General features: G+C 49.8%; 1 protein-coding gene across 1 annotated transcript; it reads left to right on the top strand.

Moving 5' to 3' along the window:
• Positions 1–495: 495 nt before the first annotated feature.
• Positions 496–23,610, top strand: ATG4B (autophagy related 4B cysteine peptidase). Its single transcript, XM_068421063.1, has 13 exons — positions 496–568; positions 6,218–6,316; positions 6,836–6,907; positions 9,376–9,474; positions 10,337–10,438; positions 10,960–11,032; positions 12,099–12,178; positions 15,277–15,473; positions 16,483–16,561; positions 17,309–17,454; positions 18,570–18,626; positions 18,915–19,008; positions 21,893–23,610. The coding sequence occupies exons 1-13, from the start codon at positions 559–561 to the stop codon at positions 21,964–21,966; spliced, it is 1,182 nt and encodes a 393-aa protein (XP_068277164.1). The 5' UTR covers positions 496–558; the 3' UTR covers positions 21,967–23,610.
• The last annotated feature ends 1,620 nt before the right edge of the window (positions 23,611–25,230 follow it).

Genomic DNA, 25,230 nt, shown 5'->3' with positions numbered 1-25,230 from the left:
GAGGGGGGTATCGCTCCCGGCGCCGCTCGCTTGCCTCCTCGGCGCTGCAGGGCATCCGCCTCCCGACGAGCCGCTCGGTCTGCGGCGGCTGAGCCATCAAAGGCGTCTCCGAGAGGTGCGGGCGTCGGGGAGGGGAACACTCTCCGGGGGAAAAAGGGGCGGGGCTCGGCCGGCTCCGTACAACACGATGGCCGCGCCCTGTGTCGGAACTTCCCCAGATGTACGTGCCATGGGCCGCTCCCGCCGGCGCCGTGCGGAAGGAGCGGAGCCCTGACGCGCCGCCACGCCGCCTCCCCCAGCCCCGGCTCCGCTGCCGCCCCGCCGCCTCTCCCCGCTCCGCTCCGCTTCTCCATGCGGCAAAATGGCGGCCCCCAGCGCGCGCAGGAAGCCTGGCGGGTGACGAGCGGCGCCGGCAGCCAATCGCGGCGGAGGCCGGCGGCGAGCGGCGCTCCCATTGGGCGGGCACCGCGGTGGCGCCGGCAGTCGCGCAAGGGCTGCGCCGGGGCGTATGTATCGGCGGGGACGGCAGCGGCCGCAGCCCTCGGCGGGGCCGCCGCCATGGACGCAGGTGGGTGGCGGCGGCTGGGGCGGCCCCTTCCCCTTCCCGTGGTGAGGGGAGAGCGGCCGCTTTCCCCCTCAGGAGCCCGCGGCCTGGCTCGGCGGCCGTTTGAGGCCTGCGGCTTCCCGGGCGGCCTAAGCCCGGGCGGCGCGGAGCGGCGGGGCGCGGCCGCCCCCCGGTGCCGTGAGGTGAGGCGGCGGCGGCTGGCCGTGGGAGAAGTCACCGCTCCGCGGCCCTACAGGCGGCGTCCCCGGCCCTGAGGGGCCCAGGCGCATCCCCTGAGGGGGAAGGCGGTGGGTCGGAGCGGCCCAGCGACGGCTCCGTTACCGCCGGTGCAGGCCGGAGCCGAGGGGCAGCCCTCTCGGCGTCCCTCCTGCCCTTCCCAGCCCCTCTGTCGTTCCTAAAAAGCGTTGGGCTCTTCCGCGTTGTTGGACGGTATGGCCCGGACAGGGCTGTCCGGGAAGCCAACCGGAGGGCGAAAGCGGTGGCAGGGCGGGTGTCCCTGTGCTCCGCTCCCGAGGCGCTGCGGCTGCCTTGTGCTGCACGGAGGGGTGAGGCGACCCGGCCGCTCGTTGTGGCCGCTCATCGCCTTCACTGAGAGTGCCAGCAAAGCCGTTTGCTGTGGAGACTTTGTTTTCATCCAGGGGGAGAACAAAAGAAGTGTGGTGGCACTCAGGGTGGGACTCGCCTCCTTCCAGCCTTCGCGTAGTAACGGCTTCCATCCAGATAAGTGTTGTTCTATAATAAGAAACGTTTTCCTGCTCCTCCTTCACGTTAGTATCTCTCATCCCTCCAGACTGGTGTCTTGTTTTCGTCCTTGGTGCAGGCACTGCTGTTGTCAGTGCAGTCGGGTCGATAGCCTGGTGTGTCCTTGCACGGCATCGTTGCATCCACTCTCTTGCGCCTGGGAACAAAGCGCATTCCAACAAGTGAACTTACACGACCTGAGCTGGGAGATGTGTTTGCTTTCCCTTTGTGTAAGCGTTAGGAGGCTTATCGAGGGAAGGAAAACCTCGCTGTCATAGACAGTAGGGCTGGTTCTCCTCTGTGCAAGAGGAGATGGGGCTCTGGGTTTTGGAGCAGTGAGAGCTCAAGCCCCTTCGCGTCCAGCCCTGCTCCTGAGACGGTCAGGGACCTGACTGGCAGACTTGGAACTCTTTGCTCTGGATCCCCAACAAGACACCGCTCTCCAGTTGACTGACTTTTTTCCCTGGCTATTAACAGCTTAGATAATCAGGGTTTCTCTTGTTTGAAAGAGCTTAGGGGAGAGAAAAGGCTTAGCCTTTCTTCTGCAAAGGCCAGAAATAAGAGTTCAGGCTATTCTTCAGTTATCTGTTTTCTAGAGTCTTTCAGCAATGAGCTTTTTTAACACACTAAATGTACCTTCTCAACTCTGTTTTGAACTATTCCACATCCAGAGGCTTTCCTCTTCTCTTTTAACACACTAAATGTACCTTCTCTTCTCGACTCTCTTTTGAACTATTCCACATCCAGAGGCTTTCCTCCTCTCCACTCTGTCTTGCCTGATGTACCTTTATCAGCTGAGGGAAATGATCATCTGCCCCATTTCGGATTCTCCTGTGGTGGTGTTAATTGGAGGCTGAAGGACTAGGGGAAAATGTGTCTCAGCCCGCACGGCTGCTGCCTGAGAAGTGTTACTGTGTCGGAGGGAGAGGCCTTGCCTAGAGGCTGCCTGACTGGGGGAAGCCCAAGAAGCAATTTGGGAAGGGAGATACTGCAAAGCCTGGTTTTCCTTCAGTGTGACACTCCAAATCTCTGCTTCAGTGTTTTACATAAATAGTTTTTTTGGAAAAACATCGAAGCTGTGCAGGCAAACTGCAACCAAGATGACTGATGCTGGAGTGAACATCAGCTGCTTTGCTGTGCAAACCACGGGGGAAAAACCACTTGCCACATCTCTATTTGAGTCATCAAAGTTCTGACTTGTTATTTTTTTCCCCAAGCTGACAGAAAAACTAATATCTTGGGTTTTGGTAAAGTCAGTGGCTGTCAAGGACTTGATACGTGCTGTAAGTGCACATCTTGCCTTCAGCACATTTGCAAACTGCCGTCACCAGTCGAGGTCTGCTCCCCGCTGCCTGGCTGCGCTTCTCTGCTTGCTTATGTGGGAGTTTATTACAAGCTGGGATAAAGTTTTTAGCTCAGCTTTTTCATTGTAGAGCTGGAGAACATAAGAAGGGAGGCAAGATTTCACCCTCTACCCTAATTGTATGTATTGAGACAGTTTTTCTTGGTCTATGTGAAGATGATGCTCTATAGCTTTTCAATACCCTTTGCAGGGCTGAAACTCTTTCACTACAAATCCACTGTGCACAGAAAGAAGTTGAACTGTTGTATGTGATGTGCGTTTGGATTTTCTGCAGAGGTTGCTGCTCTGCTGTCCTGGATGCTCAGAGGTCGGTGTTTAAAATAGATTTGGGGCTTCTTGAAGTCGAAGTTTTGGAGTGCTGCCTGAGAAATTTGCTGATCTCACCCGCCTTTAGGAGCTCTGAAAGGAGCATCTTCAAACGGGATTTCTGCTTGGTGAATTTCCAGTTTTATTTATTTTCAGACCCTTTGGCTGGTAAGGGGGAGAGAAAAGCTCCTACGCAAGCTGTGATACTCTTTGTACCCCTCCTTGAATTGTTTGGGTCCCTCTTGCTCTTATTTACCTCATCTGGGCAACAGCACAAGGGATGTAGTTTTGAAAAAATTGTGATTGTAAAGGGTGATTGTAAAGGAAACACTTAGTGGCTTCAAGCCTTGTGGGGAGTTTATTGCTCCCACTATAAAATTGTTGATACTAACGCGGAGCAATCACTTAATTTTCCTCCCTGTGAAGGTGAAACCTTCACTCCTGCATTTAGCAGTTGTGCCTTTTCAAATGGTGGCAAGTATTTCCTTCCAGAAAACCAACACACGCGCTAACCTCTGACGACATCTTTCGGGTGCGCGGCCGCGCCTACAGGACCTCTGCGCGGAGCGTTCAGCTGAAGGAGCCTGGGCCTCCCCTCCCAATGTGCAGTGTCATGGCACTGGCAGTCTGCATGCGCTGCGTTCCCTGATCCAGCAGCAGCCTGGGAATCCCTCCTGCCTGCTGACCCTTTCCTCTCCCAGCTTTGATCAAAGGGGAAGGAAAGACCCCAGCAGATCCTTGCCCTGAAGCTGCCAGTTGCAAATCCTGCGCTTGCTAAGGACCTGATGGCCTGTGAAATGTGGAGCTGCAGAGGGTGTGACGTTTGAGAAGGCAAGGAAGTGTCACTAGAAAAAGGAAAGAAGGATGGTGGGTAGCTTGATAGGTTCTGTGTCGCATCCTTCCTTCAGTCATTTTATTTTAGCTATTTGAGACTCTCTTGACAGCTGGATTCATGGCAAGCTTGAGAACTAACAAAATAAATCACAAAATATTCCTTGGAGCTTTAAAACCTATCTGAGAACTTCAGTTTTTATGTTAAGATCATATCATATCTGGTAATGCACTGAATTTTAAAAAATCCTAACGACTAGCCTCCCTTTGAGCTGTCAGAATAAACTTGTAACGTCTCATCCTAAAGGGAAACGTCTGAAAATTATTGCCAGGGCTCCTGTTTAAACAGTAGTTGGTCTTAGTAACAGTGTCTTGCTGCTGTTACTTATTTTCTTTGACATTCAAAATGGGACGTTCAGGTCAGAGAGCCCAGGGGCAGAAGGCTGCTGAGGTACCTACAGGAGGCCAAAATGTCTTGTGTAGCTTATTTGCCCAAGCACAACGTGGAATATGCTGGATGCCTGGAAGGAGGGGGAGGAGAACCTTGCAGTGACTTTCTGGAGCTGTCGTTTACTTGATGCCAATCAGCCAAGTCGTTATTTACTGGTGGTGCCAATGATGCTTTGGAAATCTCAGCAGGGAATGACTGGGAGGGAAGCTCATCTACGAACGTCTTCTGCTTGTGAGAAGGGTGAGGGTCTGCTACGTAGGCAGCATCAGAGAAAAGCAGCAGGTGACTTGCCTGGGGAGCAAAAAGTGGGGTGTGCACCATGGAGGGCGCATAGAAAACGGTGCTGAGAGGAGCTTGTGGTCATTTAGTCCGTTGCCCTGTTTTAAACTCATGTCGTGTTACGCAGATTTTATTGCATTTGCTGGGAGAGAGAGTTTCAATAGCGACTCAAACAGTTACAGAAGAGCCTGGCTTTGTTCTGCGTTAAATTTTATAGGTGGATTGTTAAAGAATTGACACCGACAAAATTAGATGGTTCATTCCCAGGGTTCCCAGACCCCTTTAAAGTGCCTTGTTTCCAAATACAGACCTAGTGGAGCACAATTCATCCAACTCTCCTTTTTTTTCCCCCCCTCCCCTTTTGCACAAGAGCTTAAGCTGCCCTGGTCCGAGGGCAGCCTGTGCTGCTGAGTTCTGTAGTGGTCATGTCCGAGGATATCCAGGCCCTGATGGGTGCCATGCTGTGAGGGGACCCACTAAAACAGGCACAAGGTTTGTTTATCACCCATGAACAAGTACATCTCTGCACAGCTCTGTGTTCCTCAGGCTTTTGTGGGACATCTGCACAGGCAGCGCTGCTTCTTCAGCTGCAGGTTGTTTTCGGGGCAGGTGATGACTACTTCTGGGTTCGTTGCCTCTTGAGGAGGGACTGACTTGCGGAGCAAGATTTAGTTCCCGTCTTAATGTGTCCAGTTCTGGGCCCCGCACTTCAAGAAAGATGTTGAGGTGTTGGAGCGAGTCCAGAGGAGGGCGACCAAGCTGGTGAAGGGTCTGGAGGGTCTGACCTATGAGGAACGGCTGAGGGAGCTGGGGGTGTTTAGCCTGGAGAAGAGGAGGCTCAGAGGTGACCTTAGTGCAGTCTACAACTACCTGAAGGGAGGTTGTGGTGAAGTGGGAGTCGCCCTCTTCTCCCGGGCAACCAGCGATAGGACAAGAGGACACAGCCTCAAGCTTGGCCAGGGGAGGTTCAGGTTGGACATTAGGAAGCATTTCTTCTCAGCAAGGGTCATTAGCCATTGGAAGGGGCTGCCCAGGGAGGTGGTGGAGTCACCACCTCTGGATGTGTTTAAGAAAAGCCTGGACATGGCACTTAGTGCCATGGTCTAATTGCCAGGGTGGTGTCAGGGCAACGGTTGGACTCGATGATCCCTGAGGGCTCTTCCAACCTGGTTGATTCTGTGATTCTGTGACCTTCAGGTCTGCTTTCTAATGCAATCTCTGCTTTTTGTGTTCCACCACCACCCATTATATTCTCTGGAAGAAGGGTTTTAATCACTTTGCTCACTTGAGAAGAGGACCTTGCCATCGTTGCTGATGACTTGCTTTAGCATGCACGATGGTGATGCCCATGCTGGGAAGTGGAGTGCAGCTGCCGGCTGAAGTCCTACATGTTTTCTTGACCATATTCTGCACCGGGCAGAACCTGGAGCTGACCTAATCTGGAAGTCCCTCTGCTTTGCTGCTTGTGGGGCAGCCAGGAGTGAGCCAGGGCTGCGTCAGCTCTCGGTGCCTTCCAGAGTCGGTGGTTGCAGGGGAAGCCGTACCATCTCCTGCCAGCTAGAGCCAAGTGCTCTGGGTGTGTGAGTTACTGGGCCACCGCAGCTCTGATCCTGTAGTTTTGTATGATTTTTAAAATACGAGGGAAAGCTGTGAAACTTGTGTAATTTCTTTCTCTTTCTAGCTACTCTCACCTATGACACTCTCAGGTTTGAATATGAAGACTTCCCTGAGACCAAAGAACCTGTGTGGATCCTCGGTCGGAAATACAGTGTTTTTACAGGTATTTTGCGTGCACAATGCAACGTGCTCTAACGCTCTGGAGGACTTTATTAGTGCTGCACTTTGCTTTCTGAGCAGCAAGGTGACTGCAGACCTTGTGAGCACGCTGCAGAGTTTGCTGGCAAAGCACGCAGACCATAACCACCACGCTTCTGTCTGGCCGTCTTCGTGGGCTCTGGAATATTTCTGTGCAGAAAGTTACCGTTTAGTGGTTACTGGGACTTGTGTCATGAGGCCAGGATGGTTGAGGCAAGGGGATAGCGCCGGGGAAAGGCAAGAAAATATATTACTGCTTCATACTTCGCCTGTGGCTGTGGCATCTTTGGGTTGATTGCAGCTATTTCAGGGGAAAAAGAAAGTTTCTTCTGCACAGCAGCACTGTCCTGTTCCTCAGCCAGATTTTGCCTCTCTGGGCACACAAACTGAGTGAGGAGCAGAACGCTGTTGTCATGAGGGGAGGTGGGTGGGAGATGGATTTAGCAGTGTTGGTGCTACCCTTTTGATGCTGAAATTCTTCCAGAGAAAGAAGAGATCCTGTTGGATGTGACCTCTCGACTTTGGTTCACCTACAGAAAGAACTTCCCTGCTATCGGTACGTACTGTGGATGAGTCGAAGTATATCCTGGAAATGATGATGCTAATCCAGTTATCTTTACCTGATAAAACAGTCCCCACAAACATAACGTTACTGCACTTCTGTTTATAGGAATCTGGAATGGACTTCATTTAATTGATAGGACAGACTTTTTGTTTGTCTGGTAATGAGAATTCCTCATCCCCTTGGGTGTGGGGGGTAACAGTGATTTTAAAAAGGGCACAAGAATGAGTTTGGGAACCTAGAAACCTCCTTTCTTTTCAAGCAACATGGGAATATTTTGTACTTCATGTTCATTAGGTCCTATGTAAGTCTAACGTGAAATATAATTTAATGATGGTCTTGGTCTTGAAGTGGATTCAAGAGTTGAAAGCTAGAGATATGGTACAGAAATCACTGCCTTTGTGCATCTGCTCTAGACTACGTGGGGGTGTTTTAAATGCCTGAAATGGCTGTTACATACAGGAACTGTAGTAATATGGGGAACGTTTCCCAGAGAACTCACAGAATCACAGAATCAATGAGGTTGGCAGAGCCCTCTGGGATCATCGAGGCCAACCATTGCCCTGACACCACTATGTCAACTAGACCACGGCACTAAGTGCCATGTCCAGGCTTTTCTTAAACACCTCCAGAGATGGTGACTCCACCACCTCCCTGGGCAGCCCCTTCCAATGGCTAATGACCCTTGCTGAGAAGAAATGCTTCCTAATGTCCAACCTGAACCTCCCCTGGCCAAGCTTGAGGCTGTGTCCTCTTGTCCTATCACTGGTTGCCTGGGAGAAGAGGCCGACTCCCACCCCGCTACAACCTCCCTTCAGGTAGTTGTAGACTGCAATGAGGTCACCTCTGAGCCTCCTCCTCTCCAGGTGAAGAGGACATCTTGTTTCCTTAAGATATTCTGCATGGTCTCTTCTGTGGTTTGGTTTTGTGTCCTGGGTGGAAGGTATGTGAGAAGAGATATGAGAGCTGGTCAGTGGGATTCCAAGCCCCATCCATGTCCCCACTGTCAGCATCACCCCCAGCGATCAATGGGGAAAACGGCTCAGATTTGGAAAAGAGACTTCTTGGTAGCTGGTCCTTCTGGCTTGTTCTGTTCTTCCTGTACTGGGAAACCCTTTGCCTAACGAGGTGTGAGACATCTTTGATGCAGTTTAATCCCTTTAAAGTCACGTTTGGGAGCCATAGGTAAACATGTGTTTGAAATTGAAGGGTTAGCATGTGTTTAACTGTGGCTCACCAACACGGTTGGGGTTTCTATGCGAGTTATTAAAGGGCAGGGGGTGGGAAGAAATCCCATTCTCTGAGTTATTTCCCATTTACAGTATAGATAGGGTTTGCATGTCATACAGTAAACCCTTTCCTTTTCCAGTCTTTCTTCTCCCAGTCACCCCTTTTATTGCGGGCCACTTCCCTCCATGCTTGCCCACTTAAATATTGTAAGCTCTTCAGAGGGTAAGGGGAACATCTTATGCTAATTTTGTAAGGCATTATCAATTTTGGATGTTGTATATGTTATAAATTGCTGGCAAAATTATAGAAGATAGCTGCTAACCATCCAGAAGCTGATTAAATAGTTTTCTTGGGTGATTTTTCTCCCTGTGCTTTTCGTGTGGAGTAGTTAGATAAGATCAAAAGAAGAAAGCAGCATTACAAAGGAACTACTGCTCCCAGCTGTGCTAAGGTGCAGCTGACTGCGTGCTTGTCAGACAGCTCACTTGCTGGGGCCACACTAAATATTTTGTCTATGAAGCTTGTAATAATAGCCAGAGCTTCAGTGGAGGAGCAGCAGTTTCCTTTTGAAGTTCTGTCAGGGAAATGCTTCCAGCCTTGAGGCCTTTGGCTCAGAATTTCCAGCGTGAGCTCATCATCGTAGAATCAATATCCAGCTTATTCTCCAGTATTATGTTGGATGTGTTTTTTTCGTTGCTGCTGTGGGGTTTTTTTTTTGACTGGTGGAGGTTTTTTTTGCCTGTGTTGTTCACTTTGGAATCTCATCCAGTCATAGCTGCTTAGGATGTGGGAATTCCTTGGGGCTGATTTGTTTTGCATCATGAGTTGCTTCCTCAAGATGAGGGTTACAAGAAGTCGCCTGTAACAAGCAACTCTGTGTAGAAATGGGTCTCTGAATTGCACTGGGAGTCTGCAGTGAGGCTCGAGGGCTGTTGTGCTCCTGAGAAGTTCAGCTCTCTAGCTGAGTTGTTTGGATTTCCCTTTGAAGTTTTTTTCTGCTTTCAGTTAGAGGGTTTTGTTTGTTTGTTTTTAAGGGATACCATTAAGGTGCTCACTGATAACTACCTTTTTGTTTCTCAGCCTTGGGTGTGTGAGCTAAGGTAGTCCTTATTCCCTGCCTGATTTCTTGGCTGAACCTGCCACCCGTGCAGGCTTACAGCACTTTCATTTCTGCTTCCTCTTGGCACTGTTTTACCATTTATTACATACGTATTTTCTGTCCTGGTTTACAGGAGGAACTGGTCCCACATCCGACACTGGCTGGGGCTGTATGCTGCGCTGTGGCCAGATGATCTTTGCTCAGGCCTTGGTCTGCAGGCATTTGGGAAGAGGTAAACCATGGAGAGCCCATACTGACTTCCAGGGCCACATGCCCTGACAAGGACAATATTCGTAAGGACAGCAGATAACAAAGGCACAGCTGGGACTTGCTGAAGGCTCTCTAGCTTTTTCTTTAGTCTTCTCAAGTGTTCAGAGAAAAGTCTCCTGGAAACCCTCCAGCAGGTTTTTCCCTGCTGTCTGCAACTCTACGTAGATAGATATAGTTGTCCGAGCCTTAAAACAAAGCAGAGCCCTGTAATGTGCCAGCTAAATCCAGAGAAGCCAAGCAAGTACTAGATTTTTCTTGGAGGGTTTTGTATATAGCTGAAGTTTAAAACAACTTAGGGATTGGTTCTTGTTTATAGTTCACGTTTGTCACAAAGCCCTCGTTTACTGAGTGTAGTCTCCTCTCCCTGAATCCTTCTGTTCTTGCGCTTGACCCGTGCCTGGTCTGTGAGCAGCTGTACCAGAGGGGGTTTTGGACAGTTGTTGATGGCCTTTGAATTCGTGGGGGATGATTTTTGTAGTGAGGTCACCTGTTTTTTCCCAGAATATGTTACTCATGCCTGTCAATGAGAAATTGTAATCCTATTTCCCATCTGTGGGATAGAGGTACAATTTGTGGGGTTTGTTTGTTTGTTTATTGGTTTTTCTGTGGGTGATATTCCTCCTTTATCCCAGCTGTGAAAATGCTTGCTTTTCTTTTAAAATTAATCCTTTAGTGTTGGGAATGCCTCAGATGCCTAGTAATAAGATAGCGACATGAAAATCGAGTCAGTTGATTGATGCACAGGGAAGAGAGCTTGTAGCTTGCAGTCTCTGGTTGCTAATAAATACCATGTTTTGTTTCATGTATCCCCTTGTCTGTCTTAGACTGGAGGTGGATAAAAGGGAAGAGGCAGATGGATAATTACTTCAATGTTCTTAATGCCTTCATTGACAAAAAAGACAGCTACTACTCCATTCACCAGATAGGTAAGAGTGCTGGTGCTGGAGACCATGGGGATATTCAGTCTGGGTTTCCTATGCATGTAGAACATCATTCCATGTTTGTTTTAATAGCTTAGCCCCAGAAAACACAAGTAGGTCAGCTAGAACATGGTACCATGCTGCTTGTTTTGACATGATGTAAAACTACCACTCTTTGTTATGGATTATGATGAGTTTTTTTTCTTGTGGACTCCATTAAGGCTTTCAGGTTTGCCTAATGCTTTAGGTTATATTCAGCATTAGGTTAAATTTCTTCTGAGGTAGCGTTGCCTTTTGAACTTCTGTGTTGTTGCATTTTGGGGAAAGGGTTTGCTTTGCAGTCCTTAGGATATGCTTCTCTCTCCCATCTGCACTAAGATACCCCATGAAAGGGTAGATTCTGCTGACTCAAAAATGTTTCCAAGTGAGATTTCTTGCCTATTAAATACCAACTCTGATTAGGAAGGGGTTCAGTGTAAGTGAAATTATTTGCTAAATTATTCTTTTTTTTTTTTCTTGTGGTGCAGCCCAGATGGGAGTTGGAGAGGGAAAATCCATAGGTCAGTGGTACGGACCAAACACAGTCGCACAAGTGCTCAAGTAAGTGCTGCAGTTTTCCTTTATCTCCTTTGAACCGAGCAGTGGGGTCGTTTGGTTTGGAGCACCTCCTAACTCAGAGGTTTCTGCCCACTGACTGAAGCACAACTGTTTTAATGCTGTTAGCAGGCAACCTGCTCGACGTCATCAACCTGCTTGGGCAAGAGCCTGAAAGGAGCTCTTCTGTTATTCAGATGCTGGCAGGATGTAAGGGAAAACAGATTGCAAGTTGAGGACACCTCCCAGAATTCTCTCGCCACGTCCCACAAGTAATGTGCCTGCCATTAGAACTGAGTGCAATACTCTCTTGCAGCAGACCAGAAGCAAGTGTCAGAGTAGATGATCATTGCTGCCGTTTGGATCTCTGCTAGTACCTGAGTTGTCTCTGCTGACCCTGCAACAGTGTCATCGTTATCAAAGAGCTACCAACGAGCCATCGAGCCACTAATGCATTAGCAGAGGAAAGCTGCCTGGGTTCCATGGTGACAGGCAGAGGATCCAGAGCGGTGCTGGAGCATGGACTGCCTTTAATAACTGGGACATGCTCTATTTTGAGAAACATTCTTCATCCTGTCACCATTCTTCCCTCATTTTGGTTAGACGAGGAGGTAGCTCCCTGGAATAGGCTAGGATTGCCTAAAAGCAGCTTTCCCAGGTCAGACCATATGCCAAACTAGCCCAGGATCTGGCGTAGGTGATCAGGAAAGAACATAGGAAAAGTAAACGTGATTTTTTTTCATTTATTATTATTTATTTTTTATGCTGTCTTGCTTTCTGGTAACCAGCAGTTACAGGATTGGAGTTGGAGATTGTATCAGGGCTCTTGTACTTAGTAGATGCCGAGGGACAAATTCCCAGCTGTGGTCCCATTTGCAGTTGTTTATTCTTCTGGCCACAATAACTAGTGGCAATGAAGTCTACAACTCTGATACATGTATAAAAGCATACTTTACAGCATAGTTATGAAAGCAACTCTCTCCTAATCCAGTTTCTCCTCTTTGACACAACATCATCTTTATCTTGTAGTTGTAACTAATCTTTGCTTACTTTTTTTTTTTCTTTCCTCTAGAAAACTTGCAACTTTTGATACATGGAGTTCACTGGCAGTACATATAGCCATGGACAACACAGTAGCGATGGAAGAAATCCGTAAGTATCACATGGAGGTGGAATGTGGTACGTCCTCTGGCAGCAAGAAGGCAGAAAAAAACTGGAGAGCATATAGTAGTACAACACAACAGGCATGAAGTACATGTTCTGTCTTAAAGTTGTGGCCAAGCGTGCTAAAACCAGATGAGAATTGCTGTTCTAGGGCAAAGAAGCTCCTTGTTTGATGTTTGCCTTGTCTGATAAAGCCTCTGACTTGGCACTGTGGCCTTTGGATCTGGAGAGAAGGTCTGCTGACCTTCAGACAGTAGGTGGGAGCTGCTTGGAAGGTAGTGTCAACCTTGTTTATGGGCACAGGTGGCAGGCAGTAAATGGCTGCTTCCTTTCTCATAGAGTGGGGTAGGAATGCCCCTGCTGTTAGGCAGAGGAAGACAACTAGATCACTGAAGAGGAACATGAACAAAATTGGTGGGGGGTGGAGAAGAAGGGAATCCATCTCTGGAGGGAATCACTCATCATCTTTTAAGGGGTGCTTACTGGTTGTCCCTCCCTGTCCCTCCTTCCCTCCCTCCCTTCCCACACAAGCCTTCCCCTCCCTTGCTTTAGACTGACCCGTGGGGCAGCACACTTACACAGCACAAAACCATGCAGTGTTTGCTGCCGGGTTAGTGTCCTGAAACGGCACGTAGAACATTCCAGTGAGCGCTGGAGCTGGTGCAGGGTTACAGGTGAGGTCGTGGCAGGCATCATTTAGGCTGGCTTCGGCTGCCACGGAGCCAAAATCAATTACCAAGCAATTTTTCCCTAGAGTGCAGGACCGTCCCTTCACAAAATCACATCTCTTATCAGATACTCTCAGTTGAGAGGCCAAGAAATGTAGAATTTGATTGAGAAGTGCCTGTCTAACCTTAGGTGGATGTAGTCCTGTGAAGGTATGTGCTGATGCCCTTGGCTTAAACAAGGGCCAGGGTGAAAACAGGAATTGGATTTATTTTTCCTCTTTAGCCTGAAAACGTTATTTCTACAACTGAAGCATGCTGGCTGCGAGGCTTGGGTGTGCTGCGGGCTCTTGTCTGTGGGGCACTGACTGTTCAGCACTGACACCGCTTCAAGTAATGTGTCCGTGCAGCTTGTAATGTGCAGGGGGTGTTTGTTCATCTTCCTCAAATGTGAATCATAATGTACCTGTTCGGGGCCTGAAAGTCACTGTGTGAGTGGGTCTGATGTGTTACACGTCTGTAGGTGTGTGTTGTATATCTTGTGCCCCAAACATCTGTCAGTTTGAAGCATTCACAAGTTAATGCCGTTTCATGCATCTGTTAAATTTGGTCACTAATATTCAGCCTAAGGTTCACAGGAAAAGCCTTTTGCTACAGCAGTGAAGAAACATCCATCTTTATCCCTTCTGAGTCAGTCTGTGGTGTCAGAAAGGGGCTCTTAGTTGGGCATTGGAGGACCCTGTGCATCAGGAAGGTGGTGAGAAACCAAGAGAATAAAGCCAGTACCTGACAGCAGCAGCCACAGCAGGAGAGATGTGTCAAATCTGTTGGAATATGTTTGCAGTAAATGGTCTGGATCCAGCTGGGAAGCTTTAGGCAGGTTCCCCTGTGCTGTGGCACCATGGCACTGCAAAGCCTGCCAAAGCAGCGAGGAGAGTTTAGTCTGTGCTGAGCTCCCTACTGCTTAAACTTGGCTTAGATATGTTCATATCCCAGCGCAGGATTGCCAGTTGCTTTGCCTGATGAGGAACCCTGCAGTGACACCCGTTCAGCAGCAGCCCTGCCTTGGCAGCTGATTTCAGCTCATCAGAACAGGCAGGCTGCTGCAACAAAAAAAAAACATGATCTTTACTGTTTTAATAGGATTAATCATCACAAATAATGACTTTCAGTTTTCTCAGGACCCGCTGTAACTATATCTGTGCATGAGAGATGCACACATACACCTTCTCCCTCCTCGAGGGACAGTATAGGCAGCAACTGCAAACTCCTCAGTGTAGGTTGTCTCATACTGAAGCTTTAGATCAAAGTCCTATTTCTTCCGACTATAGGTGTAAACATCCTCCTTGTTCAGCTGGGTTCAAAGCTCTTAGTAGTGAGCAAACACCCTGCTGAAATGGCTGGTGATGAAGGTGTTTGTTTACATTGTGTCCTACCTGCTGGAGTGTCCTGGTATTCAGCTCAGGCCAGGAATAAATTAAATGAGCCTCTGGCATTTTGTCTAATTGCCTTCGTGATTAAAGTGCTGCAGGTTTCTTTGGGGTTCGGGTTTTTTCTTCACACACCCAGCAAGTAATGAAATTGGGCAGTGAGGCAGGTAGGCTTGGAGATGTTTCTGTACCAGAATTTACATAATCTGGTTGCTTTACAGCCTGGCTGGGTGTTGGTCAAGCCTATGGAATGAAGATGGGTAGCGCTGACATCATGCCTATGCCTCGAGGAGTTTTACTGCCCCATATCTTACAGGCAAAGCAAATTGCAGAGTTTAATGCTCATCCTGCTCTAGGTCTCTAAAGTAGCTTCTGAATGATCCCTGATAAAATTTGTGAAGGCTTTAGTGAACTTTAGGAAAATTATGACAGCTCTAGACAGACACCATGTTTGTATCTTGTTACAGCACTAATTGCAGGTGAATATTTCCTGTGTTAAGCCATAATGCTTTCCTCATTCAGTTCAACTCTCTTCATACCCTCCACGAACTCCTCTGGAGTTAAACACTCCAGATTGGTCTCTTTCTGCCTACACGCTCTCCGAATTCAGGGCTCTTGCCTGACCTCGTAATCAACTCGTATCCTAATCAACTCCTAATTCAACCTTGTTGGCACAGGTTGTTGCTTAGCTGCTCACCTGCTGGAAACATTTGCATTTTCACAGCCCACCAGCTGGTGGCTGGGAGTACAGTATGCATTGGTGTAATCTTGGTGTAAGCTTGGAGGAAATGCTGAGCCCCACCAGAAGCCCTGCGGGGAGTACGTACACCACCTGATCCCAGCACTGGACCACTTTAAGCTTTTCTTTTTATTAAGTGCTTCAGGCTTTTAGTAAATAGCAATTGTTGATCAGAGCTTGAATAGAATTATTCAAGATCTTAGAAACAAGAGGTTATTTCTGATGCTTTCTGCTCATGTTCCCTTTCTGTAGGGCGGTTGTGCCAGTCCAACTTGCCGTGTGCTGGAGCTGCAGCATGCCCTGCTGTGGAGTCAGACGTACTCTATAACGGGTACCCAGAGGAAGCGGGGGTTAGAGATAGGCTCTCACTGTGGAAACCATTGGTGCTGCTGATACCTCTCCGCCTTGGGCTCACAGAGATCAATGAAGCCTATATTGAAACACTAAAGGTAGGGGACCTGGAGCTGAATTCTTGGTGTTCTCATGCTTAAGGACCCTGTTGGGAATTAAGTAATTTCTGCAGTTTGGTTTTGGGGCAAAAATACTCAGAAATAATTGTCCTCTTTTCAAAAGAAAATGTTTAGACACAATCCTTGTCAGAGGTCAGGATGTGGGTTCTTGCAGGCTTTAGTCAGGCAAATGTGTGGGGCTTTTGGGGGGTTGTGGTTTTTGGTGTTTGGGTTTGGTTTTTTTTTTGAGGATCTTACTTCACAGCTTAGTCCCTCTTTGTGTTTAGATGGTACCAACCTGCTGAAGCATTTCTTCAGCACAACTGTGCTGTGCTTGGTGGCAGCCTGAGCATTAATGAATGTAGTGTTGCAGACTCCCCGTGGCTCTGATGCTGGAGCTTGTGCTGCAGGCTGAGGCTAGAATTTGGCTGACGGTTGCAGTGTGGGGTATTGGGAGGCTGCAGAATTTAGGGCGTGCAGAGTATGTGCACAAACCAGGGCGCACATTGTCTTGCTGTACTAATGCTGGCAAGCTCTGAGCTGCATGGGTAGGAGCTCCAAATTCATGCCAAGTTACTTGCCCGTAACTCAGGAGATGTTGCCTGGATACTGCAGCTGGATAAGGAACTTAAACTGTTTCCTGAATTGTCGTTTCCTCCTGAGAGCGCTCTTGCAACCTGCTGACAGCTCCAGGGGATCTTGCCACTGACTGCAGCAGAGCCAGGACTCGCCCAGACTGGCTCCTGGAGTAGTGCTGCTTCTTCCATTTGGTCCACTTGTGTGTTCCTGTCAGCAGTTAAAGGTGTTTTTGAGCTGCTTCTGTGTTCCTTGACGGCCCTGTGTTGCAGCCTTCAGCCTTCCTGGCGGAGCTTCTCTCCAGAAATGGCTGTTTCTGCTGATTTTCAGTGTCCCCATCTTCCTTCCCCACTGCATTTTTGGATGTTTGCCTTTGTTGCCACCTGCTATCTCACTGTCTGTCAGCTGTGTGTTTTCTGTATTGCTTTTCCAGCACTGCTTCATGATGCCCCAGTCCCTGGGAGTGATCGGAGGGAAACCAAACAGTGCTCACTACTTCATTGGCTATGTAGGTGAGTGCCCAGAGTACTGCAAAGACTTTCCAAGCATCTCCCCCCAGCTCAAAAATGCTTGTGGAGCAGTACAGCTCTCCTCCTTGGTCTGTGGTGCATGCTGCAGGGTTCTTCTTTCCTGCTGGAAGCGTGGAAGGAAGGCTGCTGTGGACTGAACCTCTTTGTGAGGACCTGAGTGATGTAGCTTTGAGCGGTGGCCACAGTACAGGCTGTAAATTTCCACTGTGTAATGCTAAATCCTGTCTGTAAAGAGAGTGTGGAGACTTCTTCCTATGTTCAGAGCTGACCTCCCTGTAGGGGCTTGGCTGGATTTAACTGTCCTTTAGTTGTCCCCTTCCTGAAACCCTACAAACTCTTGTCCTTTTAACTCTCCTCCTTCCCTCTGATTTTCTCCCTCAACCTGAGACTTCTCTGGTTGTGCTTGGGATTTCTGAGGCCGACTGCAGCTTACACAGGACCCTGAAAGGCACGTGCAGGAACAGCATCCAAATAGTGCCTGTGCCTTGAGCCCTGGCTGCCACCGTGGAGTGGGCACTGTGGATCTGCTGGCAGCTAGCCCTTTGCCTGGATGAGAAGCATTGGGGAAAGCAGCTGAAAGCAAGTTGCCCCTAGAGAATGTGGGTTCCTATGTGGGGTTTCAAGAGCTGGCTCTGTCATTGCTCATCCTCCTCTTTGTATCTCACCGTTTGCTTCTCAGAAGACCAGCTTCTGACATAGCTCTTCTTGTCTCCTTGCCTGTCTGTCCAGGTGAGGAACTCATTTACCTGGATCCCCACACTACGCAGCCTGCAGTGGAGCCCAACGACAGCGGCTGTCTCCCCGATGAAAGCTTCCACTGCCAGCACCCTCCCTGCAGGATGAGCATCGCCGAGCTCGACCCCTCCATTGCGGTGGTGCGTTCCTGCTGCTTGTGTCCCGTCACCCGAAGGAGCGGTGTTGTGGCCCCTCTGTTTCACAGCTGTCCCTGTCCCCAGGGAGCTGGCAAAGGCAGTGGTGATGGGTAGGGGACTCTACAGGCGTGCTGTGCCCTGGGCGAGCGCTGCCGTGGGTTTCAGTAACGTTGGTAAGGCAGCTCCTCGTGCAGGAAGCGGTTTGGTGCAGGGAAGTCCCCCTTGCATCGCAGTTAAATGCTGTTCCTCACGGGGCAGTATCCTTCTCTTGGGTTTAATTTGGGCTTTGGTTCCTGCCTTTTGGTGGGCAGCTCTGAATCCACTCCTGAATCCATCTTATGATTCAGTGTGGCTTGTTTTCTGCTGAACCTGAGGTGCCTGCCCTTTGTTTCCACATGGGTTGGTTCTGCCCAGTTTTCCTTCTGCCATAGAGCAAACCATCACAGCGATGATTCCAGCACGTGGATAGTCTGGTCACATCAAGTGTATGGGGAGTGTTCAGTTTAATGGGGCAGCGTAAGCCACAGTTTAAAAGCAAGTTTTGGGCCCCTCACGACAAGAAAGACCTTGAGGTGCTGGAGTGAGTCCAGAGAAGGGCAATGGAGCTGGTGAAGGGTCTGGAGCACAAGTGTGATGAGGAGCGGCTGAGGGACCTGGGGGGGTTTAGCCTGGAGAAAAGGAGGCTGAGGGGAGACCTTCTCGCTCTCTACAACTACCTGAAGGGAGGGTGTAGAGAGGTGGGGTTGGTCTCTTCTCCCAGGTAACAAACGATAGGATGGGAGGAAACGGCCTCAAGTTGTGCCGGGGGAGGTTTAGATTGGAGATCAGGGGAAATGTCTTCACCAAAAGGGTTGTCAAGCACTGGCACAGGCTGCCCAGGGCAGTGGTGGAGTCCCCATCCCTGGAGGGATTTAAAAGCCATGTAGATGTGGTGCTGAGGGACATGGGTTAGTGGTGGCCTTGGCAGTGCTGGGTTAATGGTTGGACTCGATGATCTGAAAGGTCCTTTCCAACCAAAACGGTTCTGTGGTTCTGTGTCCTGGTCCTGTTGGCATTAATACAAGGCCTTAAGACTGAGATGATCCATCTACGATATGTAAATTCTTTTTTTCTTTCAGGGCTTTTTCTGCAACACAGAGGAGGACTTTAACGATTGGTGCCAGCAAATCAAGAAGGTTTGTGTTTTTATCACTGCGAAAGGAATACAGGGTATTGTCTCGTTTCTAAACTGCTGCACAGAGACCATGATCTCTGCAGCATGATCCCATTTTAGAGCATATGAAAACAGTTTATTAAACTACCAAAAAGATAGTAACCCTGAAATTCTGCTGCTGATGTGAGTCAATGATTTGAGAAGTGTTTTTTTTCTGCTGCAGTGAAGTCCCAACAGATTGTTATTACCCCTTAAAGACCCAGAGCCCCGTTGAGTTGTTGGTTCTCATGGCTCTGCTCTTGCTCCGCAGCTGTCCCTGGTGAGAGGAGCGCTGCCCATGTTCGAACTGGTCGAGCGCCAGCCCTCGCATTTCTCCAACCCTGACGTCCTGAATCTCACACCAGGTGAGGCCACACAGGGAGGTGGAGCTACGGTTGAGCTGGTCCCTCTGGTTTTCTGGGAATTGTGTGGAATCGCACGGTGAATTCTAGTACATTCCTGTTCTGCCTGGGGTTTGATCTGGAGCTCTTGGGTCAATTGATCTAGTCCTTTGGCTTTCAAGAAGTGGTTTGCAGTGTCTCAGGACGATTTTTGGAATGAGTCTGTGGATGGTGATGGTGGCTGAGGGCGAGAAAAAGCAAGTTTATAGGCTATCACAGCAATGTGAATCTATGATTTGTAAAGGGATGCTTGGAGGAATCAAAAGGGTCCATTGAAAAGGCTGAAAACTGAGTTTCTAGGTAATGAAAATGATCAAAGACAGGGCTGGTCAAACTTAGTTCCAGTGCAAAGCACTCCTCCCTGTGCATATACCACTACTGATGCAAAAAGGACCAAGTGCTGGGCAGTATCTTGGCTGTCAGGCTCCACTTATCGTGGTAATAGTGAGCACAAACATGGCAGGAGATAAACAGCCATTGACAGCTGCTGCTGAGAGGAGTGAGTGTGCGTGGGCAAACTTACCCCGTCACCAGGCAGTGAACTGTGTCCTGTCACTTGCATCCTGCACCCTGTGCTTCCTTGCTCTCTCTCTCTCTCTCTCCTTAGCATGAACTTTCAAAGCCTTCCTTATCTCGCTGTCCTTTTCTGTAAGAATGCTTGATCCCTTCAACTGTCAGTTGCTCCTTGCCTGTTTTAAATTGACCTTGAATTAAAAAAGACCTTGACAGGCTGGAGAGCTGGGCCTGTGCCAACCGCATGAAGTTCAACAAGGCCCAGTGCAAGGTCCTGCAGGTGGGTCAGGGCAATCCCAAGCACAAACCCAGGCTGGGGGGAGAATGGATTGAGAGCAGCCCTGAGGAGAAGGACTTGGGGGTGATGGGTGATGAGAAGCTCACCATGAGCCGGCAACGTGCGCTGGCAGCCCAGAAAGCCACCCGTGTCCTGGGCTGCATCCCCAGCAGCGTGGCCAGCAGGGCGAGGGAGGGGATTCTGCCCCTCTGCTCCGCTCTCGGGAGACCCCCCCTGCAGTGCTGCATCCAGCTCTGGGGCCCCAACAGAAGAAGGACACGGAGCTGTTGGAGCGAGTCCAGAGGAGGCCACGGAGATGCTCAGAGGGCTGGAGCCCCTCTGCTCTGGAGACAGGCTGAGAGAGCTGGGGCTGTTCAGCCTGGAGAAGAGAAGGCTCCAGGGAGACCTTCTAGCACCTTCCAGTACCTGAAGGGGCTACAGGAAAGCTGGAGAGGGGCTTTTTACAAGGACAAGTAGTGACAGAACAAGGGGGAATGGTTTTAAACTGAAAGAGGGAGATTGAGATGAGATCTGAGGAAGAAATTCTTTGCTGTGAGGGTGGTGAGAGCCTGGCCCAGGTTGCCCAGAGAAGCTGTGGCTGCCCCCTCCCTGGCAGTGTTCAAGGCCAGGTTGGATGGGGCTTGGAGCAACCTGGTCTGGTGGAAGGTGTCCCTGCCAGTGGCTTTAAGGTCCCTTCCAGCCCAAACCATTCTATGATTCTAAATTGTCCCTAACTGCTGCCTTTCTTACCCTTAAAAATGTTTTTATAATGGGCTACTTGTCCTTTTACTTTTCCCTCTTCCCCAGCTTGTAGAGCCTCTCCCATCTGCTATGACCATTCTGTTTCCATTCCAGTCCTCCCCCTCACTAGCAGGTTTAATGGTGCTCCCATGAATGTCCAGCCCCCAGCCAGCTGGTTTCTCTGCTGTGTTACTGGAGTGATGGGGGCCGCTCCTCTGAGGAGCACCTCTGGAAATTGTGCTGCCAGCACTCATGGCCACTGCAGTTGGATCAGGAACAGCGACATTAGGCGTTTGCACACGCTGCTGGGGGGATTAAAGCTTGTCACAAAATGTTCAGGGGGGACAGATCTGCAGCCTTGCACTTCTCCTCTGTCCCCAACCATCAGTTATGGCAGTTTAGCTTTTGGCTGGTGGTTCTGCCAAGTCCAGTGTGTGCTTTCTTGAAGCCTCAGTTCATGTAGGCTTCTCCTTTCCTTCCCCAGTTTGCCCATACGTTCTCACCTGAATTTCTTCTATGGTGACAAGGGGCAACAGGACAAGGGGCAACGGGCACAAGCTGAAACCTGGGAACTTCCATCTGAAAATGAGGAAAAACTTCTCTCCTGTGAGGGTGCCAGAGCCCTGGCACAGGCTGCCCAGGGAGGGGGGGAGTCTCCTTCTCTGGAGATATTCAAACCCGCCTGGACACGACCCTGTGCAACGTGCTCTGGGTGACCCTGCTTGGGCAGGGGTTGGGCTGGGTGATCTCCAAAGGTGCCTTCCACCCCCAACCAGGCTGGGATTCTGTGTGATTCTGTAAAGTTGCTTCCCCTTTAGGTGTGTGCTCCCTCCTCACCATAGGGCTGGAAGGATGGACAGGAGGGATCACATACATTACCCTCCCTCACAAAATGCACTGTACTAATTGCTCTTGGGAGAGCACATGTGTAATTACATTCCCCAGTAGCAGCAGAAAACAAATCTCTAATACATGGGGGGGGAAAAGATATTCCAGTATCACATAATTGGGCCAGAAATCTTCATGGGTATTAGTCCAGACCTGGGCCAGTTCTCTCATTTTGAGCCGCTTGAGGCAGAACTGTCTCCTGCTGATACAGAGCTGCTGCACAGGGAGGTTGTACAAAAGTCACTGCACCAGGGCTGTGTTCAGGGTGTGTGAAACGTGGTGCACCTTGCACACCATATAATTCTCTTCTGTGCTACTGACGTGTTCTTATCCCTCCCCAGAGCCTTCATTCAGGTGTGTCACAGTCTCTTGGGACTTGTGGGCCCCTGACACTCCAATTCAAGTCAGTGCTTGCTTTTTCTCTTGCAGACTCCTCCGACGCAGACAGACTGGAAAGGTTCTTTGATTCAGAAGATGAAGACTTCGAAATCCTGTCCCTTTGAAAACAACCAGGAAACTGACACTGCAAATTTGTGTTATGTGTGGGGAGAAGCGGGGGGAGGGAAGCTCCTTCGAGAGCCTGGGGCTACCGGTTTTCATAGGTGCTTGCTGCCATCCCCACCTCTTGTCCATCCTGGCATTCTGTGCAGCCTCTGAGCGGAGCGTGCATTGTCTGCGTTGGGATGAAGAACCAAGTGGGTGTTGCAGCCTTCCTGGCTGGAGTCGGGATTTCTCAGCAGAAAGCAGTTGCTCGAAGTGGATGCAGTGGTGCTTAGGAGTTCAAAGCCTTTCTGTTACATCAGCAGGTCAGCTGGATTTCGGGGGGAGGCATAGAAATCGTTAAGAGTCCTAAATCCTTACGTGGGGACTCCCCTCTGAAGCTTAAATAGAGCCAGCTGTCATTTAGCAGGGGAAATGTACAGTTAATTCCTTTAGCAGCTTCTCTTCTCACTGGCCAACTGGGACTGCAGCTCACAACACAAATGACCGGCGGACGTGTCCCAGCGAGACAGTTGTGAAGCCCCTGGAGCCCAGGTTCCTCCAGCCCAACTCCTGCTCGTGCTTTGCAGTGCGCAGCGCTGCTCACATCCTGTGGAAAGGAAGCTGAGGGAAGTTGTGACTGGTAATTCAATAAGCAAAAGGCTGGCTGGGACTGTGGAGCAGCCCCATGCTGCTGGGGAGAACCATCTCCATCTCAGTTTAGCAGAAAGAAGGGAAGGATAAAGCGTGTGTTCTTGCTCGGTGAGTCGATAAAAGCATTGTGCTTCTACAATGGATTCATCTCTACAGCGAGTATCTTCAGGAAAGCTGCTTCGAGCAGAGAACTGGATTCCATAGCCCTGGGAAAGACAACAAAGTCTACAGCTGGGAGAGGCAAAAGGACAACTGAGATCTGCCAGCCGTGTGCCTGCTCGTGCCCGTGCCCCCGTGTGCTGGTGTGGTGTTTAGGGAATTAATCCAGTCGGTACCAAAAACCCTGAGCTATGAAATTCCTCGAGGTGTCCTCGGTGGGTTGTTCCTTCCTCTAACTAACTCCTGGTAGACATTCCCTTTCCAAATCAGACAAGGTGCCTGAAGGTCGTGGAGGCTTCCTAGCTGCGTCGGTACCTTCTGCCAGCTCCCCCTCCCCGCACAAAGGTACTGGAGGAGCTAACCCAGATTCAAGTAATCACCTCAGAGAGGGCAGTGAAGACAGAATGCCTTGAGAAGGTCTGATTACACTGGAAATTGTAGCTACTTTAAGGTGGTAGCTCTGCCCAGGGCCCTTCTCCACACAGAATTCAGAGAAAGGTAAACCATGGAGCAGAGCTGTCTTCATGCAAACTGCAACAAGTTGCTGAAGTAGCTCCCTCAGTGCGTGCTATAGATCACAAACCTGTTTACAAGGCTCTGTTTTGTACACTGAGGATTGGAACCTCTCAGTTGATGCTTTTATGCCCCAAGGATGGTGGCAGCTGGCTAGAAATGACCCCTTTCCCCCGCGACTGACCTACTGATGCTCTAACTGTCCCTATGCTCTCCAAAAGCAGAGGTTTGAACCGGGAACCACGATGCTTCTGTCACTAAATTATTATTTGCTGCTTTCTGCCTGCTTCTCCTCTTCTCTCTTGTAGTCGGGGGAAGAGGCAGCAGAGGAAGTGGGGCTGTGCTCCATTCATCTGCTTTCAATTTCTATCTGAATAAACAGATCTAAAATCTTGGCCTGTCCTAATGTTCTTGCCCGTGAACTGAAGGTGGGGGCGGGTGGTACCTGGTAACCCTGTCGAAACGATTGCAGTTTTCACCCTTTTAGGGCAAAGAAGGCAGATGGGAGCAAAAGTTGAGCTATAGGGATGACTTTTTATCTTCCTTTTGGTGTATCTGATTATGCTTCTTGGGACTGAGCACCTGGAGACAGGCTGGCAGGAAAAGAAAACACTTCCATGAGCAATTCTGCTACTGGAATTTGAAGTTGTATGAACGTGGGGCAACAAAACAGTACTTGAAGGCTGTCCCTGCTGAGCAGCGCAGCATCTCGCTGCTTCTAAACACAGTGTAAGCCCTCCCACAGCAGGACATGTGTTTTTGGTCAGTCTCTGCCACGTGTGCTTTTGAGGTGGAGGGGAAGGAGCCAGGCAGAGGCTCAAAAGTAGGTGGGAAAGTGAAATTTGTTTCCTTTAAGGAAATCCGCTGTTTATTTATTTAACTGACAGCTTTCACAGAATCAATGAGGTTGGAAGAGCCCTCTGGGATCATCGAGTCCAACCATTGCCCTGACACCACCACGGCAACTAGACCAGGGCACTAAGTCCCACGTCCAGTCTTTTCTTAAACCCCTCCAGAGATGGTGACTCCACCACCTCCCTGGGCAGCCCCTTCCAATGGCTAATGACCCTTGCTGAGAAGAAATGCTTCCTAATGTCCAACCTGAACCTCCCCTGGCCAAGCTTGAGGCTGTGTCCTCTTGTCCTGTCGCTGGTTGCCTGGGAGAAGAGGCCGACTCCCACTTCACTACAACCTCCCTTCAGGTAGTTGTAGACTGCACTAAGGTCACCTCTGAGCCTCCTCTTCTCCAGGCTAAACACCCCCAGCTCCCTCAGCCGTTCCTCGTAGGTCAGACCCTCCAGACCCTTCACCAGCTTGGTCGCCCTCCTCTGGACTCGCTCCAACACCTCAACATCTCTCTTGAAGTGCGGGGCCCAGAACTGGACACAGGATTCAAGGTGCGGCCTCACCAGTGCCCAGTACAGAGGGACGATCACTTCCCTAGACCGGCTGGCTACACTATTCCTGCTAGAGGCCAGGATGCCATTGGCCTTCTTGGCCACCTGGGCACACTGCTGGCTCACGTTCAGCCGGCTGTCAATCAGCACCCCCAGGGCTCTTTCTGCTGGGCCGCTTTCTAACCACTCTTCCCCCAGCCTGTAGCATCAGTTCCATAGCATCAGTTTCCAGGTGGCCTTTGAAACCCCAGCTCTGCAGGGGTCCATGTTACAGAAGCGAGCATCAGCGATGCAACAATTGTTCCTGTTTTGCTGTGCAGTGGCAGGACATGGCACTTGAATCGGGCCGCTGCACCCTCTGCTGCTGTGGGCAGGCTGGTTTTGTTGAGGGCTGGTCACTCGGGCTGCATCTCCCTCTTGATTTGTACCCAGGAAGAGTTACTACTTCATGTTCGTGCTTTTATGGTTAAGGACAGCTCAGCCAGACAAGATTTTACCCGAGTGTCAGCACAACCCCAAACACAGAGCTGAGCTTAGCTTTCTTAGCTCTTTGACAGGGATTTC

The sequence above is a fragment of the Nyctibius grandis genome, chromosome 32 (genome assembly GCF_013368605.1).
Source record: "Nyctibius grandis isolate bNycGra1 chromosome 32, bNycGra1.pri, whole genome shotgun sequence".
Taxonomy (NCBI): Eukaryota; Metazoa; Chordata; class Aves; order Nyctibiiformes; family Nyctibiidae; genus Nyctibius; species Nyctibius grandis.
The sequence above is the reverse complement of the archived record's forward strand: the minus strand, read 5'-3'. Positions and strand labels throughout refer to the sequence as shown.

Coding starts and splice junctions, on each gene's coding strand:
- ATG4B (XM_068421063.1), top strand. Junction 9,475..10,336: donor CTGCAGGCATTTGGGAAGAG/GTAAACCATGGA, acceptor TGTCTGTCTTAG/ACTGGAGGTGGATAAAAGGG. Junction 17,455..18,569: donor TCGACCCCTCCATTGCGGTG/GTGCGTTCCTGC, acceptor TTTTTCTTTCAG/GGCTTTTTCTGCAACACAGA.